The 21,461-nt window shown below is 37.4% G+C and overlaps 1 protein-coding gene across 2 annotated transcripts in view; it reads right to left on the reverse strand.

Moving 5' to 3' along the window:
- Positions 1-21,461, reverse strand: part of cpne9 (copine family member 9) — a 123,059-nt gene that overhangs the window by 73,512 nt on the left and 28,086 nt on the right. Inside the window, exons 3-6 of one of the 2 annotated variants that reach the window (XM_011476712.3) lie at positions 18,610-18,656; positions 10,211-10,314; positions 8,419-8,458; positions 5,403-5,482 (exon numbers count right to left, since the gene is read on the reverse strand). In XM_011476712.3, coding sequence (XP_011475014.1) covers positions 5,403-5,482; positions 8,419-8,458; positions 10,211-10,314; positions 18,610-18,656 — 271 coding nt within the window. Of the gene's footprint in view, positions 1-5,402; positions 5,484-8,418; positions 8,459-10,210; positions 10,315-18,609; positions 18,657-21,461 lie in introns of both variants that reach the window. The other variant, XM_011476713.3, reaches the window with a different exon arrangement.

The raw sequence follows: 21,461 nt of genomic DNA on the forward strand, positions 1-21,461 counted from the left end.
TAGCCTCAAACTTACCGTGGTAGCTAGCATAACCTGCTTTCTGGAATACCCCCCTGATCTGGTAGGCTTTCTTTTTATTTCTTTTTTTGTTTAAAGTTTTCAAAATAAAATAATCTAGATAAATATAAAACCTTTTTAAATGTAGATTATTAAATGTCCGTATCTGTGATTCATTTTGGTAACTGTCATCCAGAAAAAGCGATAAAAACTTTGAATAACTGATTTAAAAAGTAGAAACAACTTTTTATGGTAAACAAAACAATTGTCTTCTTATGGAGCATTTTATTATTTAAATACAGAATGCCAACAAAGCTAAATGGTCCTGATTTCATTTTTAGAATGTCAGTGTCGCTGAACATCAGTTAAAAAAAATTAAGGTCGTTTACATGTGGTTTCAAAACAAAACCTATAAAAGTTCAAATGACGTTGACGTTTCTCACAGAAATGTAACTCTGAGAGAAAATTTACAACAGAAAGATCACGTTTATGTAAATGCATAGAGGAAAAGTTTAATAGAAAATGTACTTATGTTTTTTAATCCAAGTACACTGAATACTCTTTACTGAAATGTTTTCAAGTATTATAATTTAAAGCAGCAAATTTAACAAGTAGAATCTATTTTCCCATGAATTTAAAATCCAAACGAAGCCTTGCGAACAAACAGGGCATCTGCGTCATTACTTCCTTCTCACAGATATTTGGTTTTGAGTCTCTTCTCCAGCTCTCTACTCCCTAAAGCTGCATCGTGCTGTTATGAAAGTTCTAGGCTGCATGAAATCTGTCCACGTTCTGAACATGGGGGGCCAGCAGGCTCCACCTACTTTTATTGAGGCATCTGATTGGTCAGTTTATGACTTAAATAAGTTGGACTACAGAAAGAATATTGTGGGGAAAAATGAGGATTAAGAACATGATAAAAGACAACGGAATGGTTTATCTGACCAATAAAATGACTGAGTCTTTGGGATTGTGGCTCCTTGGAACCAGCAGGTACTTCCTGTTTGGATCGCCAGGGGGGAGGAGTCACTCAGTCCAGCTCACTTATGCAGTCAATGGGTACACCATTGACCACCATCTCTACATGAAACACAACTCTAAAGCACTTTAAGTGTGTTTGTACTTAATGGTTTCTACCACTCAGGGTTTCGGTTTTTCGTAGTTATCCAGGAGATGTACTTCATCCAAAGGGGCCAACATCATGGACCGCCATAAAGCAGACTGCAGTTTAAAGTATATAGAAGTGCAGACATGAAAAGTGTGAAATATAAAGGGAGTTGGTTGTGTTGGTTGTATCACAACTCCAACAAATCCTAACATTTTGAAGCGTTGGTTGATTTAAGGCCAGTGCAAAGACGTGCAAAAAAACAAAAGTCAAAAGTCAGAAAAGTCTTTACGTGAAAATTTCACAAATGTATCACGATTGAACCATGTTAAAACCACGGAAAAAGTTCATGTAAATCAACATAGAACATGAACCGTGCATGATTATTGTGCTGTTTAAATGCAAGTCATTAGTGATTAGGCATCAATTACATAATTTGAATGTAATATGTGCGCCTTATACGCAATATAAAAGTCATACATCGGTGGTACATGCATGAAAAGTCTGTTGTTGTCGTGGAAAGCAACAAATTTGCGCACACATCTTGCAAAAATTCCGCACAATTCTCAACCAAGCAAAAATTTTGAACATCTCAAAATTGAATCCACGTAAAGACCTGTCAACCGAAACCCTCAACAGACAGCTGAGCACACTGAATGATGAAGGCAACACTAATGAATTATGTATGTCATACATGTATCACAAAAGATTGTGGAATTTCATACAAGGACAATGTGCAAAATGTACACAGTGGCTCTGTGACACGGGATTTAACTCCTAACAGTAAAGTGAATGTTGTCTCCTGTATTTCTTGGTTGTGTATTGGTTGAGTAACCAAAAAAAAACAGACATTTTAAAGACAATTCTAGTTTTGTGTGTGTCCAAAGATGTCATCCTACAACCACCCCAGGTACAAAAAAAGACCCTAAAAATGTAATTAATGTAAGCCACAGCCTAACAGCAATAATGATGAGAGGTTAATGGGATGAGACCTGTGCTCCAAAGACTACCCGCTTGTAGATTTCCAAATCCCACCGTAATAAATGAAGGAAATACTAGCAATAAAAGAAAAAAAACTTCTGTGAAGAAGAAAAAAAAGATTTACTTCATTAAATATTACTGTATGGACACCTTAGACAGCTACACAATGTCTCCACAAAGAGTTACGCAACAACAATCCTTTGTTCTAACTTCCTCCTGTCTTTCAACCACAGAAACTGTTTCCTGCAAAAACATCAAAAGACTCGATTTAATAAATAAATCAAAAATGCTGGTTTTTACAGTTGGATTCATTCATTTAAATCCTTCCTGTGCACACCCTGTAACCAACGGAGCTTTTTTCTCTTCCCGCAATGCAAAGTTTAATGAGACATCCGGACAAAAGACATGGAAATTAGAACTGGTTTGTGTTGATCTTTAGTAATCTTTATATTCATAAAAGGGAGAAATTAAATGCTATAAAAAAAGAAAAGCATTTATTTTAGTAGCTTTTTCTATCTATCTGTTACTTGATATCTATATTTATAAAACATACATGCTTTCTTGTTGTGGATTTTTTGCTTTTCCGTTTCCATTTAAATTCTCGTCAGTGCTTCATTCTGGTCAAATAAGCTACTTTTCGTAGATTGTTACCTCATTGAGCTAATTAATGCACATATCATTAGGTCACATGTACATGAAAAAAGTCACTTTCTCATAAAAACGTAGGTGGAATCTTTTATCATTTCGGATATAAAAGTAAGCTGCTTTCACAAATTGGCTGTTTGCACAACTCACTCACTCAGGTTTGCCTGCCAAAGCGAATACATGTGTTTAAGTACGAGTATGCTGCTAAGCTAAAATTCTCTTGAGTACTTAATGAGCAGCCATTTGTCTTTACTGCGCAGTTTCCATGGTGCTCAGAATGACCTTATAAATCCTGGTGGAGGAAGAAATAAATGCTGCACCCACTAAGAGTCTCTCTTCTGCTACTATTGATGCCGAGGGCTGCAACATCCACAAATCTGGAAGGATTCCTACTCCTGTGTGCAGCTCAAAGTAATCAACTTCTGGCTTCTTCTCTGCCTGCATAGAGGTAGGCAGAAGCTTATGTTAGTTTCTATGACAACCTTTATGTTGCTTGCCTTCTAAATTCTAATTTTTTTAAATCAATAAAAAAAATTACCAATATATATATAGATATAGATAGTTTTGCTTTTTTCAGACTTATAAACAAACTGGTGAGAATCAACGGGTAAAAAGACAGAACAGTGATGAGGTGAACAGCATTCCCACCTTCACCTCTGGTCAGGAGCAACAGTGGGTGGTAAAAAAAAAGAATGAGGCGCATCCCCCTGGCAGCTGAAATGAGCTTTCTTCTCAAGCTGCCTGCATTCTCTGAGAAAAAAAAAAAAAAAAAAACGCTTTTTCTTCACATCAGAAGGAACCAGGTGAGGTTCTCCGAACATCTCCAGCAAGATACTACTGACCTCTGTGTCCGAAGACGAGGTTATTACGATTTCAAAAGACATTTCTTGGCAAAAAATTGATAACTATTTTTCATGATATCTTTCTGTAGTTCAAGCTGACCAATCTGGTGCCTCAAAAAAAGTAGGTGGAGCCTGTTGAGCCTCACGTCCAACGATCAAAATATTTGACAGATTTTGTGAATCCTGCCTTTAAGTGATCGGGGAGTGGTCTTTCAACAAGCTCACTCCTGATTAGCCAGATTGGTTGCCATAGAATACTCGACTCAGACAGAGTCCGACCAATCAATGCTTACTGACTACATTTGGCTGCGACACGGCGGCGCCAATATCACACAAAAAATAGACTTTATTTGGTTGTAGCCAGAAGGAAACCATTTTTTATGGGTGACTTCACACTCACTCAGTCCAGTAACTTGTATACAGTCAATGGTTCAAACCCTGGACTCAACAGTAATGATGTTTTTTCAGACACTAGGCCTTTGATTGTATGTAAAACATGTACATTTCTGTGAATCATAGTGTCTAATAAATATAAATGTAAAGGCTGTTATTTGAATCTCAATGGAATGTCTAGAATAGAATTGTTTGAGGACAACAGGGAGGGAACTGAATTGCACGTCATGGAAACGGAGCAAATACAAGTAGGAAATTAGACCCTTAGAAGACCAATGGCCATCTAAACATCTGCGTTCCACAGATTTATTTATTTATTTTTCATCAAGTTGCTATGCTTGTTCAGTACATATTAGCAGATGTTTGGAATTTTCTAACCCTGAAAATAGAAATCATCTACCAGACCATATCCACAAACGTTTTATCTTTGATTTTGTTTGCATTTCATTTCTTATGACTTCAAAAAAATACAGGTAGTGAACTCCACCCACACCCCAAAGGAACCCAGAGTGCAAATATCTTAGATTAAACTTCTGCTGTCTTCCCTTAAAGAGCTCCATCCAAACATTTTCTACAGCTGAGAAATACCAGTTTGGGGTCACGGGTTTGCTGAAGCCAAAGCAGCCAGTGTTGAGGCAAAGACGTGGACAGTTCCCCTCAAAAAATGTTCTGCACTAACTAAACATCTCATGAAGACATTGATTTTCATTCACTTGGGCTGAAGGGCAGCCGCCTGTTCTGTTAACATCACAGAGCGCTTGTCTGGTTGCGGCTTCTGCGCTAGTGTCACATCGACTTAGCCTGAAGAACTCTGTCCCTTATTTATGTATGATGAACTCCTCTGTGTGTGGACAAACAAAGCCAGATAAATTGCCTTCATAATAAAATGCAGCTCTGACTTCGCATCGCTCCCTGAATGCCAGCATTTCTCCATTCACGATGTTATCTAACACTGCAGGCATGTAGTAAAAATAGGGAACTGAGATCAGAAAGACTGCACACGTTCCACCCTTGTTAGAAATGAAAAGAAACCCGCTCGGTTCATGCTATCTCTGGATGACGATGCGTCAAAAATGGATGTTTTTGCCTTTTTGTCCAACATGACACTTTTTTTCATCACACTTTGTGTAGCACAATAAACACAAACTGCTACTTCACAAACAGGGGCGCAGGGTGCAGCAAGGTGGCTTCTCCCACTTTGATCTAACAATGTAAAAAGGAGCAGCTATTTACACTGGGTGAGTCATTTCTTAGGTGAGAAGACTCCTATAATGTTGTTCTCACAGCAGCTAACAGTAAATATGGAACAAGACAAAGGGGAAATCACTGTGCTCTTTTGGGCTAACAAATTATTTATGTGCATAATTTCTGTTTGAACACCTGAAGAAACCCCACAGAAGCATTACAGCGGGACAATAAAAAGGATGTTAGGGACTTACGATAGTGTCCTCTCCAGTCTTCCTCCAGTGGAGCCAATTATTTCTCCAAGTGTGCAAAAGGTCTGGCCGAGAAAGTCCTTAAAATGATGGGAAAGTAGAGTATTACTTGCAAGATAATTAGGGGCATTTTTAAAAGGTATCTGGGGCCTCAGGAAAAAACTGGGTCTGTAGGCCCCCTGAGTCCAACTGGTGAGCCTCCCCTCAATGTTTCATACAAAGGTCTGGTCCCTAACCAAATCCGGGACCAACAATTCTTTTAAAATTTTAAACCAGTAGACTTGTGGAGACAAATGAAAAGCAAAAAATACATTTTAGAATGACACAATTCGCCTTCAAAGCCTACAAATACAGGGGACATCAGGGAGAGGATTAATACAGGGAGAGGACAAATACAGCTTTTCCAGGAGAGGATTCTACAGAAGAAACATCTAAGATAAAATATGACAAGATGTGGTAAAAAGAAAGACATTACTAATATCAACTTCATTTATTATGACCATATCCAACCTTAAAGTTTTGAAAAATGTAACATTGCAATCATGGATATGCGTTATGTTAACCAAGATATATATATACATATATATATACACACACACACACAAAAGTGAATAAAATGAGCTCTCTCTTTTTTGACTTTTTCTCCTCCTTAAAATAAAAGACCAGACCTTTATGCAAAGGTCTGCCAGTTTACAGCTCCTGCAGAAAGATACTTCATGTTTGATAAACCACAGTTCACGTGTAAATGTATCCACTGGAATCCACTCGGTTTCTATAAGAAAGGCCCATTTCGCATTTTCATCAAAGACAAAGGTGCAAAGTAGAGTGTGCAAAGCAAACTATTTTTGTCTCTTTTACACCTTTTTAGTTAAGCCTAAGTCACAACTGCCCTCAGGGGTGGATACGGACTGTCTGCTGGCAAAAAATTGACAGACCTGTATAGCGCAAAATATTAAGGTTGTGGACCGCTCGGTGAACCTCTAGAGCAGAAATGTTTTTTTTCCTATTGGCCAGAGCAGATCATAGCAAACACTTAAACACTGATAATTCATCAGCGCTGTTCAAGTGATAAGTACACACTCCTTGTGACGTTCTGACTATTCAAAATGAAGAAGTTAAGACACCCAGAGTGTAGTTTGTCTTTTGGGCACTCACGTATCATGTGCAAATGTGCAGCATTCGTGTGCAATCAGTAAGGGTCAGTACTGGCATCTTACTATCTAGAGTGCAACATAGGAGCACCATACAACAGCGTCACTTGTACGAAGCGCAAGCAACTTCCATTAGCCTTACGAATACTAAACGATTTATTTGCTACACGCACAACAATCATACGTTCCATTTTCAACGATTTCCCTTCCTATTAAATTTGTATCTAGTGTAAAAGCGTTTCCAGTGATTTTTAAATATGATTATGTCGTTTTTAGCTCAAATAAAAAGCCTGTGTTGTTTTTTTAAGATGTGTTTTCTGCAGGTTCAGTAGGAGCTCATTAGAAATTCAACTCTGGGTTGTGGGCGGGACTGTTGCTGCAGAAGTAACCCTTCACTGATATTCCAGCATGTCTTTGTTGACACTCTTAGCTTACAGCTCCTCACAACCCTAAACTAACATTAGCGTAGCAAATAAAAAAAGGGGAGCAATATCAGAACTTTTCAACTGTGACGCTTTGAGCCAGATGGTAAGACATTAATGTTTTTATTTGTCTTTAAGGTGGCCGTACCAACCTCAAGGGAACTGCAAGACACACCTGCGCTCTCTTTAAGATTCAGACACTCCTCTCTGTAATAATAATAATAATGGATTGGATTTATCTGCGCTTGTGGACAATGTGTCCATTATTCATTCACTCTTCATTCCTATTTGGTGATGGTAGTCCCTCTGATCATCACCGGGATCATTCATGCACATTCATGCTGGTAGGCAGTAGCGTTAAGGGTCTTGCCCAAGGGCCCTCACTGGGTGGTGTTAACTGCTCACCAATTCACCAATTCTATAACCCTCCACAAGCCTGGGTCCACCCCCCCATACAGGTGCATGCGACTAAGGCTTTAAGTAAGTGCAACTTGGTTATTTTCTTGTGCACTGTGAAGTTTGCAGACATTTAAACATGCAAACCTTCAGCAAACGAGACCCCAAGAATGAGACTTTCCCAGTGTTAGCATCACACACGATGTCTCTCTAAAAGACACGAACAAGCGTAAAATTGATGGTGATGGTAGCACAGATACTGAAGTCATTAAAGTTCAATCTCATCTCACTGAAATGCCATCCTAAATTAAACATTAATTCTGCATACTGATTCCAGCATTTACATAAGCATGCATGAACCAAACTGGGTCAAGCTTAACAAGTCATAAAGAGCTGCATATTGTGAAATAGAAAGTCGCATTTGAATCAAATGTCATTAGAGCGGATCACTCAGGACTTTCCTCAAAGAACAGACTTTGTCGTTTCAGAGACAAACACGCCAGACATAAAAGGCAGAGATGACACGGCATAATATAACACAAGGCGGGCCAACGGGAGCAGAGGGCTGGTGGGGGAGGTGGAGGTGCCCTGACAGGGACATCCGTGTGGCCCCCGTTAAAACCCTGGCATGAACAATCTGCTGCAGTGAAACATCAACAGCTGCCTAAGCTTTGAAGTGGAGAAAACAAAAAAAAAAAACGGTGTTCCAGCTGCTACTTTCTGATGAAATTATTGGATAAAGTGGGAGAAAATTTCAATAAAATCACAGCGAATGAACCAGAGCACTAAATTACAAGCTTTGTCTGGGGACACCTCGGTTTACGGGAAAATGAAAAGTGCAATGAACAAAAGCATAATACCAGGACTCAGGAGGCCAAAAATCTGCAAGTGAAAGCACTCACCTTCTGCTCTCCAAGATGATTGATTTTACAGGGAGGGAAAAGAATAAAAAAACATTGTCAGAGAAGAATCTTAGAGCTTTAACATCAACAATCACTAAAAATAGCCATGCGTCAAAACTGTCATTTAAAGGAGGCAGAATGTACTTACATGTTTGGAAATGTTGCAGCTTCTGGAGTCCACATTATACCTGCATCAGGAAAAATAGCAGTGGTAGACAAAAACAATGAAAAACCAACACTGAATTAACACAAAAAACTGTATTTTTTTCAATTCAATTCTATCAACCCCACAGCTTCTTCAGGGTCGACACATTCTCACTTTTCACCCAACAGGCTCTCAGGTCACTTTTTGCAAGTCCAAGTCAAATTCCAAGTGCGATAACAGCTCAAGTCTAATTTGATGATTCAAGTTTTTGATCTTCATTGTGCAGTCCAAGACAAAAATGAAGTCTGAATCAGCAGTCAAGTCTAGTCAAGATGAAGTTTTACATCTTTAGTCCAACATAACTGGAATTATTTGGAGTTTAAGGCAGTTGGAACTCTTTGTTTTATTTTATTTTTTTATTTATTTTTTTGTGAAAATGTTTTCATCACAATATAAAATGAAATATGCATTCAATACGCTAAAAATGCAAATTAATAAAAAAATATTAGAGGCACGGTTCAAGTCATTTTTGAAACTCGCTTAAGTCTCACAACTGCAGGTCATGTGATAAGTCCACATAAACCTAAAAGATTTCATTCAGTGGTGATCACTGACTGTATACGAGAACTGGAGTGAGTGACCCTTTCCCTCTCGCAAACAGGAAGTATACCCGCTGGCTCCAAGAAGTCAAAATCCCATAGACTTTTATAAAAAGCAGTCATTCAATTTGTTGGAACAACCATTCTTACACTGATAGCTTTCTTTATCATATCCTTTATATTCCTCTCTTTTTTTTAATTTTTTTTCTCTGTAATGTAAGTTATTCAAGTTATAAATTGGCCAATACGATCCCTCAATAAAAGTAGGGGGAGCCTCATGACCAATGGTCATAATGTAGACCGATTACTGAAAACATCTGACTCCAACATGGAGGCGTCCGTAATGCCAAAAAATGGCGACTGCATTGATTTCATTCGATTGGAACTGAAAGTAAACCGTTTTGTTCACAGTCAATGGTAGTGACCTTAGTAGTACTCAATGCATTGTTGGAGAATCAGCTGGTTGTTTCTGTGGACAAAGAAATGAAACGGCCAACCAGCATCCAGAAAATAAAGGGAAAATGTGTGTTAATGATTAACGTGTTTGGGAAAAGTGGCTTCAAGAAAGTTTATTGTTCTTGAGAACACATTGGGATGAGACCAACTCTTTCCTTTTTAGGTAATGTATGTGTGTAGTTGAACATATTTAATGTGTGTATCACCAGAGAAAAAAACAACAGTAGTCGTCTTAGAAAAGCTTTAAATCCAGTCAATAAGTTGTGATGTGCAAATAAGTAGTCATTTTCCGGCTAGATTTAACTAATATTTTTCGATTTGTTTGTGAATTGTGTTCTTTTTTTGTGTGTGTGTTTTTTATCCTTTTGAATCATACTACAGCATTTTTACAGCCTTCCGTCTCCGCTGTGTTTGAACTGCATAAGTTCCTGAGTTTGTGAACACTTTGATCTGGAGCAGGAACTTAAGCACAACACTTGTTGGTCTTTTTGGTTGAATTTTCTTTTTTATATAGATATATATTTTCCCATAGTTTTAGACTTTAGACAGTCAGGTTTATCATTTATAAACAGACTAATTAATGTATGTGCTCTCAGATAACCCAGTGGAGACAGGGATCAACACACAGTAGACAAACAGATTTATGATTGTCCGATGATTAATGGAGGACTTTGTTTGTGTGGAGATAAAAGAAATTTATACATCTTGATGTCAAAGTTTAGAAAACAAAGATTACTTACACGTCAAACCTTAGATTCTGCTTCTCCTCAAAGAAGAAATCCAGCACAAATTTCCGGACGAAGTCTGGATTCCGAGTGTTATCGATCACCTCCGTCCGGCCAAACTAGGAAAACAACATAAACGTGTTAGAAGTCATAGCAGCAGCAATACTGAATACCAATAAGATATTTTTGAGACACAATTCACTTCTAGGGTGGATAAAAATGAAAACTTCTCAAAAAGTGATCTCATGCAATGTTTTGGCGGCATCATATCAGTTCTGCATCCCCAGTGAATGAGGGTAACATTAGAACCAGCGCTCTAACTTGTATGTGCACTGAGGCCGGCCCATCCCCGGAGCCAGGGCGTCTTTCTATCACCCTGACAATCACACCAGTAATCCCCCCAGTGGAGCTCCGGCTTGGTCTCCACGGCCCGGCCTGACAGCATCATGTAATGAGCTATTGATCTTGCAGCAGACTCACCTCAGCCTCAACACCCCGGCTCATGTCTTTAGCGCCTCGCACACACAATTCAGGCTATCGAGCTCTTCTCCAGCCAATGCATTCCCCACACCTCACAGAGGAGAGCCCTGGACTTCAGGATGCCTGCCATTAACACCCAGCAGCACATTCCTGTGGTCCTTGAGACATGTTTGTTTTCATGTGTGTTTACTAAAGAAAACACCAAGCCAGTAAAAAAAGTTTTTGTATATGGGGAACCAGAAAAAAATGGCAAAAGAGTTTTTCAGAAGATTACATAAAAAACATTCAGTGGAATTTCAAAATAAAGGTGGGAACTGCTTTTTAGAATGTTGTGTAGACTAGCAGAACTTCTTCTTAGAGAACTGAGAATAAACAGCACAACTAAAGCACAAGAGCCTGAGTTTAAAGAGGGGTGTGATGATACTGATGAAAGAGAACATTGTTGTTTCACTCTTTTTTTAAACAGAGGGATAATTAGGGAGTAGTTGCTAACTAACAAAATAAACATTTTGGTTCAGAAAATACATCTGGCAATCATGCATACTTAAAGGGATTGCTGTGAATATATTTTTCTAAGAAGCAGCGTGTAATAAGAACAAAAGTGGACCTAGACAAGAGCCCTGTGGGACTCCCCACAGATAGCCTCTCCTCTCTGTTTTGGCCGTTGGTGACGCTGTAGTTGTGCAAAATTGGACCCAATAGAAATTTCAAATTTGAAACATTGTCACCTATTTGGGGAGACGGCTATTAACTATCTTTTTCACATGCGGTGCAAAAATAAACCCCTTTAATCTGCACGATCTTTGGATCAAAAAAACTGAATTGGTGAAAGTCTATCAATATAAACGTAAAAGTTTAAAAGCTAATATTAACACTATAACAATGGAGGTATGGCAAGGGCAAATGGTGGTTGCTAATGTAAAGGTTAAAGCATATATTTCTCATAAAGACATAAATCAGTGGGAATTTACACAAACCTTAAGAAAGGCAATTAATTATGTTTCTGTTGTGACACCCAGATGTGGTGCCACTTCTGATCATTAAAATTATTAAATAATTTTGATGAATGAGTAAAGCGTGCAGACGTTTAAACACCTTTCTGATTCATCTACTCCCAAGAAGACCCTCTACCTGCCAAAGTCTTTAAAGTTGTCTTATTTTGCTTTTTAATCTCGTCTCAAACAAACCCTTCAAGGTTTCACATCCAGAAACAAAGCCCAGAAGAACTGAACATTTCTGGTGGATGATCTCTGCTGCTGCTGATCTCTGAAAACCGGTTTTTGTTTTTTACTTTTGAATTTACAAAACTAAGACAGAGTTTTAGGGCAAGTTAACAAAAATTTATATTTTTTTACATTATGACTTTTAAGTCATAAATTTACTAGAAAGAAAATCACAACTGTTAAATTGCAAGGTTTTAAGTTGTAAATTTACAAGAAAAAAAGTCATAGATTAACAAGGAAATAAACAGAAGTTTTCCGTTTATCGGAGCCTAGCTTGAAGATGAAATATGTGGAGCCTTTTGTGAAGCTTTATTTCCGGATAGGTTTAAAAAACAGAGATTCGGAACCTTTTGGCGACTCTAAATCAGATTATTTTTAGTGGAGCCGGCTATCTGGGATTCGGTGTCAGTAAAGCGGAGTTTCATATGCAAAATAAGGAGCTCAGAGACGTGTTTGGGTGTAGAGGACCGCTGCAGCCGTTATTCTCCTTTTCATTCACAAACCCTGAAGTTCATTTGTCACCTGACGTCATGAAACTGTCATCCGAACATCAATACGGAAGTAGACAGTGTTAAAAACGCCCCCTCCTCCAGATAAAACGTCATTTCAACATAAAACAATAAAGGAGCAACGTCAAAGTCATTATGCTTTTTTATGTTCATTTGAGCTTGTATTGTGATTTTTCTTGCAGTTACAAACCCTGAAGAAGTCCTCCACCGATACCAAACTCTGCTGAAGGAATTTCAACTGACCAAAAGCAAGACCCTGACATGGTGCCAGTGTTATAGAGACGAAAATACAATACATTGGACTGCAACTATTGCAGAAATGACTTTGGCTGGAAAAGGTGAGGATCTGGGGCCCTTTCCTGTTTTCACGGTGGGTGACCCACGCATTAGTTATGCAAAGTAGTGTTCCTGGAACAACACAAAACTCTGGAAGAAAAGTCAAATATGAAATATTAAAAATAATCTGTTCTTTAAATTGCTGCTTTTTACTGTTTTGTACTTGAAACAAATGTTATTGTGATGACACTTTGAATGCTGCAGAAGTGTATCTTATTAAAGATTGTTTTTACTGCTGTCTTGTTTTTCTTTGAATTTGCCTCATGTTACAAGAAGTAATCAGGCCAGAATATGTTTTTACAATGCAGTTACTTTACCTTTACCAACAAGTTAGCATTGTCTCATTTTGTAAGGTCAGAAGACCAAGTGTGTATATACACTGTACGGGGAGTAATACGTGAACATACCCAGCATTTACTACTGAAAGTACCAAGTAATAAGTGGAAATAGGACTGACTTTCTTTTACAGTCCAGTTTCATTGTACTTAAGGGGTAGTTTCTGTGGTAAATTCATTGTAAATACCATGAAATATACACAGTGCAGACCTAAAGGTCAAGGTACTTTATTTGTACTCGCCTTGTTCTTACATGTGGTAAGTACGACAAAAAAACACCTTTGCACAACATGTAAATACCCAGTAAGTATATTATAAATACCCAGCATGTACCACATAGGTTTGAACCAAATAGTACCACATAAATACACAGTAAGCAGAGTAGACACAAAAAAGTCCCATATAAGTACCCACTAAGTCCCATAAAAAGTACCATGTAAATACCCTGTAAGTACCCAGTAGTTACACAAGTACAAGTACCATGTTATTACCACTTAAGTACACTGTAAGTACTGTACTGTAAAAGAAAGCGTTACCTCAATATAATACAAAACATAAACTCAAGGCAAAAACAGTGCCTCACGAAAGTATTTTGCCCCCTTGAACTTTTCAACCTTTTGCCACATTTCAGGCTGCAAACATAAAGACATAAAACTGTACTTTTTTGTGAAGAATCAACAACAACAAGTGGAACACAATCATGAAGTGGAATCAAATTAATAGGATATTTCAAACTTTTTAATCAAATAAAAAATTGTAGATGAAAAATGTTGCTGAACTACAAGATATACTTGAAAAAGAAAGAAATCTAAAGAAAAATACAAAAAAAGATGCCAATGTTTAACCTATTCTGATTCACCGCATTCAAAAGTAAAAAGGCTGACTTCCAATTGGGTCATCAATCCCCAAACAAACAAAACATACTTTACCACGAGTTACTCATTCAAGAAATTAGAAATAAAAACAAAAAAGCTACCAAAAACAAAGAATAGAAGCTGATTGCCAAAGGCATTACAGGAAAAATCAATTAAATAATACAGGTTGCAAAAATTTGGAAGTGACTCATTTGGATTCTCAAACAATAAAATGAAAAATCATGACAGTCTTCTTTCTGAAAGGAAGCGATCCAGCAGGTTTTCTGAATCGGTAAAAGAAAAATCGAGGGATATTGATATCTATCTAAGAGATGATGTGAGTAGAAATAACCACAGTTACACTTTGACATTGGGAACTATGACACTACTCACATCATCTCTTAGATAGATATCAATATCCCTCGATTGTCAAAGTGCCTAGGATAGCACAAGGGTTAATAAGGCACCTTTTCTACATAAAGTTAACAAAACCTGCTTTACAAAATATAAATTATTTGTATCTTAAAAAATAAATTTAAAAATTGTAAAACACATACACCCCCACCACACACACACACACACAACACAGTGAAACATACAATATTAAAAAAACATCCATTGTAGAAATCTGGCTTGATAAGGGAAATTATATTGTAAGGACCGGTCCACACCAAAAGGAATAAAATACTTAAAAGTAATAATAAATGAATTAATAAATAAATCTTACAGGATGAGTATACAGATAAATACATAAAAGCATATGAGTAAAAAACGGAGGAATACATCAAATAATGGAAATTTAGAAAACACATTTTCAAATGGAATCAAAAGCAGCTTAAGAAGGAGGTCTAAGGATGATAACTCGCCTCTAAACTTGTTCCAGAGCTTTCTCAGATCTTTCCTGTTGGGTTAACTTTTGCAAAACAAATGATTTGAGTGTGTTTTTCAGTTAAAGAAAATGATATGAAGAGAAAACAAACAAACCGGGTCTTAGAAAATAAATGTCAGAAAAAAGACATGATATAGAACACCAATCATTCTAATTTCTTCATCACAATGACTCCAAAACACATTAAATCGTAGTGATGCACCAAACACTGATGGAAGAGTTGGATAAATAGATAAAGTACAGGATAAGTTGACTAAGTGAGGATGATAATGGAACCTTACTGATGAAACACATGTGTATTTAACCTTCGATTACTCTGAAATTTTAACCCTTAATATTGAATGAGAAAGACATTAAAGTGTGCAGCAGCTCAGAGGTGGTGCATGGGCTCTCCTCCAAACAGGACTCCCTGCAGCAGCCATTAGTGAGCTGCAAAAACGCCTGAAGCTGGAGCCCAAGGCAAAAGCAGACACAGGCCGAGAGGAAGCGTTTTCAGTGAGGAGAGGGAAGAACTCCAGGCCCGCCTCCAATGAAACACCCAAATAAAGTGATGAGAGCGCAGGCTCTTCTTAACACTCTGCACGGTCATAGACGGACAGCCAGGAAAGGTGAGCCAGCTGCTGTTTTGTCAACTCCCTCATGCCTCTAAGATATGCAGCAGGTCATTGCACAGATGCACCAGCTGTCACAGTGCAAGCCACAGACAGCAAATTCAGTAAACTTCACTTGTTGTTAAGTTGTGAAGAAGCAAGAGGAAAGCTGCTGCTGAAAGCCGTAAGATGGAGCAAGGAGGTCATGTAAATAAGACTTCCATTATCGCAGGTAATGCAGTTTCTCCAGCTGATTTTATTTCACACATTTGTTTGGTTTAAGAAAAGTGATTTTTTTCTTCTTTTTTTTTTAGGTTTAGCGTGCAGGAAAAATTCATTTTCCCATCTTATGAATGGAATTACAGGGGAGGGGTTCCATGGTAAAGTCGTTTCCTGTTTTCGGTAACACGTTCAAGAAAAAAATCAATATTGTGATGCAGCTACAACAATAACAGGAGGACAAGAAATACAATGTAATATTTAAACAAAAAAAGCCTAAAATGTTTCTAAAATACTCAACAAGTTTTTAATCTCGTCTCAAACAAACCCTTCAAGGCTTGCATTAACCCTCAGTATGGTTCCGGGCCTTTTGAAGCATGTTTTACGACTTCCCAATGTGCTCTGAAGCTACACTGAAGCTACAAAACATAATGTACACACCAGCTGTGACAATGCGTGTTCAAGCAGCCATTCTCAATGGAAAATCTTTGCAAACTCTCATTTTGGGCTTCCGTGTTCAAAACTCGTGCATTCATGCATTGATACAAAAGTTTATAAGTTCGTTCTCAGACTTTAGGTAGAAATGGGTGCTCACTGACTGCGGGCTGGAAGTTCAACCACTTGAACTGCTAGTTCACCAAACAGCTGAACTTTGACCAATCAGAGGCTCTAATTTGGCAGTATGGGTGGCGTCCTCATTGAATCACGGAAATACCAGCTGGTTGTAAACATCAACATGGAGGGGAAATTAATAACTGCGCTTTGTGCTCAGATGGAATCAAATGACACCAAGTCACTCATTCATATCGGAATAGAGCTGTGAAAGAAAGAGCCTGGAGCAAAATTCACCAGATTTGCATCGCTTCAACATTTCACATCAAGCTTCTTACAGTTGTAGGTGGCAGACGTGCTAGTAAGCAGCAAAAAAAGAAGAAGAAGCCCCCCCCCCCTGCTTGTCAGGTGCTGATCCGGTGTGAACAACGCGGGCCAAATGCGTGTTTATGAAACCCCTTTTAATGCATTCTCGAACAGGCAACACATTATCGATGTGAATGTAGCTTCACTCCAGCAGCAGCAACCTGCGTTCAAGCATGTAAATGCACGTAAACCAGCGCTTTGTGCTTACAAGTTCAGAACTTTCACCTTTACGCATCGCTACGCAGGTTTTATGGCTGTTCTTGGGCTAAACGAACTAAGCAGGTGATCATGGATCGTGAGCTGGAAGTTGAACCAGTTATATATCTGTCTGCGAAATAGCAAAACAGCTGAACTTTGACCAATCAGGGACTCGGATTTGGCAGTGACGTATGGGTAGCGTCCTTATTAAATCACTGAAGTAGCAGCCAGTTGTAAACATCAACATGGACAAGAAATTAATAATTGTGGTTTCAAATATCGGAATGGAGCTGTGAAAGAAAATGTCTGGAGAAAAATTCACGAGATTTACACTGGTTCCACATTTCATACCAAGCCTCCATAGGTGGCTTATAGATATACATATATATTTATAGATCAAAAAAATGTTAATACGGAAACATGTTAAAAAGGTTTGTAAAGGTCAACAACAGGAGCTGAAAAATGCCACAGGGTCTTAAAGCTCACAAAGAGAGCTCAAATAAAATACAGGATATGTGTAATATTCATGAAAGAATGTGTAATATAGTTGAAAAAATGTAAAAATATTGACTAGATTATAAATGTTAAAATAAAACATTAAATTATTTAATAAAAAATAAACATGCTTAATAATGTTTAAATTTACATGAACTTGCAAAAACAAATTTTAAAATGCATTTTAGAAAAAAGGATTTTTTCATAATTAATGCAAAATTTAATCCAATTTGAAAGAATTTCATTTTCAAACTTATGAGCCAAATATTAGTGGAGGGTTTTTAACAAAAACAAGGTTTAAAAATCACTTGTTAAACTTTCTGAAGGTTTGCTGAACAATAGTGAGATGATGCTAAAAGATTCTAAATATGCTCATTATTGGTTAAAATCTTAATTCATACCTACTATTAAAATTAAACCAAATATTTAACTAGGCAATACATGTAAAATATTTCTAAGAGAATATTAAAACAAATTAAACGAGAAATTAAGTGCTAAAAGCTAAATTAGAATAGGAAAGGATCGAATGCCATACAATAGAATATTATTACAGTAATCTGGTAAAGAAAAGAAAGGAGATTAATACCTTAAATATTCTAAAAAGAACTAAAATAACTGTTTTGGGAATTCTGCTATATTTCATTGTGAAATGGAAAAATACTACATAATTCAGTCAAACTTGGCATGTTTTAAATAACTGAAAAAGCTTCATCATAAATCAATAACAATATATCTGAAGATTGTTTTAGAAAAATAAAATAACTCATGGGTATTAAAAAAGTGAGCTAAAAGAAAACTTAAATCTTCTGGTTTTCCGTCAATCTCCCAAATGTTTGAAGTTGTGGTTTTGATGATTAATTCATCTTTGTAACCTGCACTCAGAAACATGGGACATTGATAGTAAAATCATATTCCTTTTTTTTTCTAAACTTGTCCTGTCCAGCAGCTGAGCAAACAGATGGGAGCTGAGCTGCCCAATGTGGCCCCTTGGACACATTTTACTGTTACAATAGGGGGTCCTGCTTTGGACACGTAAGGTGTTTATTTGTACAAACCCCTATTGTATTTGAGGATGAACTTTAGTTTTCGCATTTCTTTTTAGACCAGACCGAAGAGTGAAAGAAGGTGGAATATAGGAGATGGGAGGAAAAGGGTACAAAACAGGGGAAAAGTAAGTAAAGACGTTGGAGGATGATTAACAAATAGGTCAGGATGTTTGTCACAACGTTCTTAATATAAACACAGAGCAGCTCACCCGCACAAATATGAACAAACATAGCTTCTATGTCTCCTGCATGCATACAAATAATCTGTTTGTGCAAAAATGAGTAGCTCGTGCTCAGGTGAGTGCATCATACTGTAACTTACCTCCCTCCATTCTTTGGTCCCCACCGCCTGTAAATACAACACAACCACTGGAAGGACAGAGAAGGAAGGAGGAGAGGCCGAACGGAAAGCATGAGAAAAGGAAAAAGAGAAGAGGATTCAGACAGTCAGTACATGTTTGCTGCATGCTGGCACACCTGATCATATTCATTTTCATTATATCTGCTGCAGCATTTCTGTGCACTTCAGTTTTTTTTCCAGCAAAAGACCTTCACCACAAATGAGGGAAAACGGTTAAACTTGGTGCAAACATAATAAACCTTGAGCTGACTTTTCTGGCTGGTAAACCTGCAGAGCGGCACAGAAATAATCACTCTTTGTTTTTTCTGGCCGTCTTCCTCACCCAGGCCTCTCTACAGCTACTAATATGTGTAATTCCATAAAAATTAAAAAAGGCAGCAGCCTTTTGAAACTTGAAAACAAGGTGCAGCATCTTCTTTGACACGTTCCAACGCTGCTGATGTCAACACTGTGAATCTTGTGGCTGAAAGTCCAGCAGTCTTTCTGCTGCTTCTTTATAGCCGATGGATTAACTCAGCGGCCCCCAACCCACAAACTGAAACCGGTCCATGGGAGAGTTTGGCCTCGAACAGGCCGGTCAGTGAAAATATTCTCTGAAATTCAATTTGTCTGTGGCCTAAAAGATATTAGGGACCGCTGGATTAAAGGAAAATCTTTCTCACATTTTTGAGGGCTCCTGCAAGAATTCAAGTGTTTAAATAAAGTTTAAGCCAGTTACAGATACAGACATTTTACAGAGGATGAAGATTAGCTTTTTCCCTCAACATGTAAGGAAACTGGAGGCTAAAAAAACCCAAAAAGTCTGACGGCTACTTCAGCCTCAAAATTATTGAAAATATTAGAATGACTGATGAACACAAAAGAAAAAAAAAGTGATTGATCTCTAATCTTTTCACTTCACTTGGCCCAGAAAGTGACTCATGTTTTTTCCAATGAAAAATAATTTGCACATATTTTTGATACTTGATCTGCATGTACTACAGTATGATGATTTCTGAATCAGTGTTATGTCTATCTATCATACTTCATCTTTGTTATGTGCTTTATTGATGCGTAAGGATTCTTAACTCTGTCTGATAAAATCTTATGAACCGGGTAATGATAAATCATGTAATATAAAAGGTTACGGTAGAACGGGGGTGGCATTATATAAGTTTGCTTCCTTCTACTCCCTTTCAAGCAATCTTTGATTTAATGTCTAATTATTCTAAGTTTGATACGTCTCTGTATGAATGTATAACTGATGATTGTAATTGTTTTGTGGATTATTGTCGCTTTGATTGAAATAAACCAATTACAATTAAAAATGTATTCATGTCGTCAAAATCATACCTAACAGGAACAACAACAACAGAAAAAATTAATCTGTTACATTACTAAGAATATTTATAGAAAGTATATGATGAAATGATGCAAACAAAACAAAAGAAAAAACAAACTTGCATTTTGTTATTTTTTTATATTTTTATGTTGTTGTTTTTTCACCTTTTCTTAGGATTTTGTGTTTGCTGTTTTCACAGTCAGATGGGTTTACACTGAGAAAAAATGCTTTTAACTGTTAACTCGTTAGCATGCGATCTCGTTGAACATTTGCAGTAAAAATACACACACGCATCTGTTCACGGAAAAGAGAGTTAATCATCTCCTCAAGACTTTTGATCATCTCCTTCATCTTTCTGAAACGTTAGCTGTTTTTGATGCCATAACTTCACAATTTTCTTTTATTGTATTTTTCAAGCCGTGCCTGAGTTTATTTTTGTATTTTTTGCTGAATTTAAGATAAAAATCAAACAGTTTAACATAAGTTTCAAAAGACGAAATCTTTTTCATCATCATAACGCTGGCTTCCACTGGAACATAACATAAATATTCATGAAGGGATGACTTTTGAAGCATCAAACAGGGAAAGAAAGTTTTAAAAATGACCTTTATCATTAGAAATCTTCCACAAATAACTGTGAACTGTATTCCACTCCCTCATCGTCAGGTGTTTAATTGCAGCTTCAACCTTTGACAAGCCTCCATTAAGACCAAGTTTGGCCAACCACTACAACATGTAGTTGTTGCATAGTGGGATTCCCTTCATGTACTTTTTTAGCTCCAGAAATGACAAAAAACACGTAAAATATATATTTAAAAAAATATATATATTTAAAATATATATATTTTAAATATATATATTTAAAATATTTAAAATATATATATTTTAAATATGCTCCCATGTTTGACCTTAAATTCTGAAGAATATTCATTAAAATCTTTCAAGGGACGTATAAATAAAACAAGTTTTGTCTTTAGCATCCACCATCTACCACAGCGTGCCTCGATGAAATTTAGACATTAGCTTTAATGAACTTCTGATTGTCTGGGCCAGCAGACGATTAAAACCACATTTTCTCTCCTAATGAGCAATTACCAGAGGGGAGATAAGACGAAAGGGCAGCGGCTACAGAATCTTTTGGGAGTGGGTTTAAAGGGAAACAATCTTTTCTTTGACGCATCGTTAGCCAAGCGGGAAACAGCATGAAGTGCTGCTGAAATGGGTGGGGGTGTTGGCAAGTCATGTTTCATGGAAACAAATCAGTTTGTGACGAGCTTGTTCCCCCTTCAATTCACTTAACGTTAGGATCCAAATGCACAGCCTGACACTGGAAAGATTCTTTATAAAGATCGGAACGCCAGAACTCTCAGAGGTCAACGGAAGGCCGAGGTAAAACCAAACGAGCGCCTCAAGACGGTGACTGATCGCCAGCGTTATGGGATGTGACGAACAAAGGACGGAGCCCGTGCCGCTGAGTCGCGATCCAATTGAC

The sequence above is a fragment of the Oryzias latipes genome, chromosome 7, assembly GCF_002234675.1.
Source record: "Oryzias latipes chromosome 7, ASM223467v1".
Taxonomy (NCBI): domain Eukaryota; kingdom Metazoa; phylum Chordata; class Actinopteri; order Beloniformes; family Adrianichthyidae; genus Oryzias; species Oryzias latipes.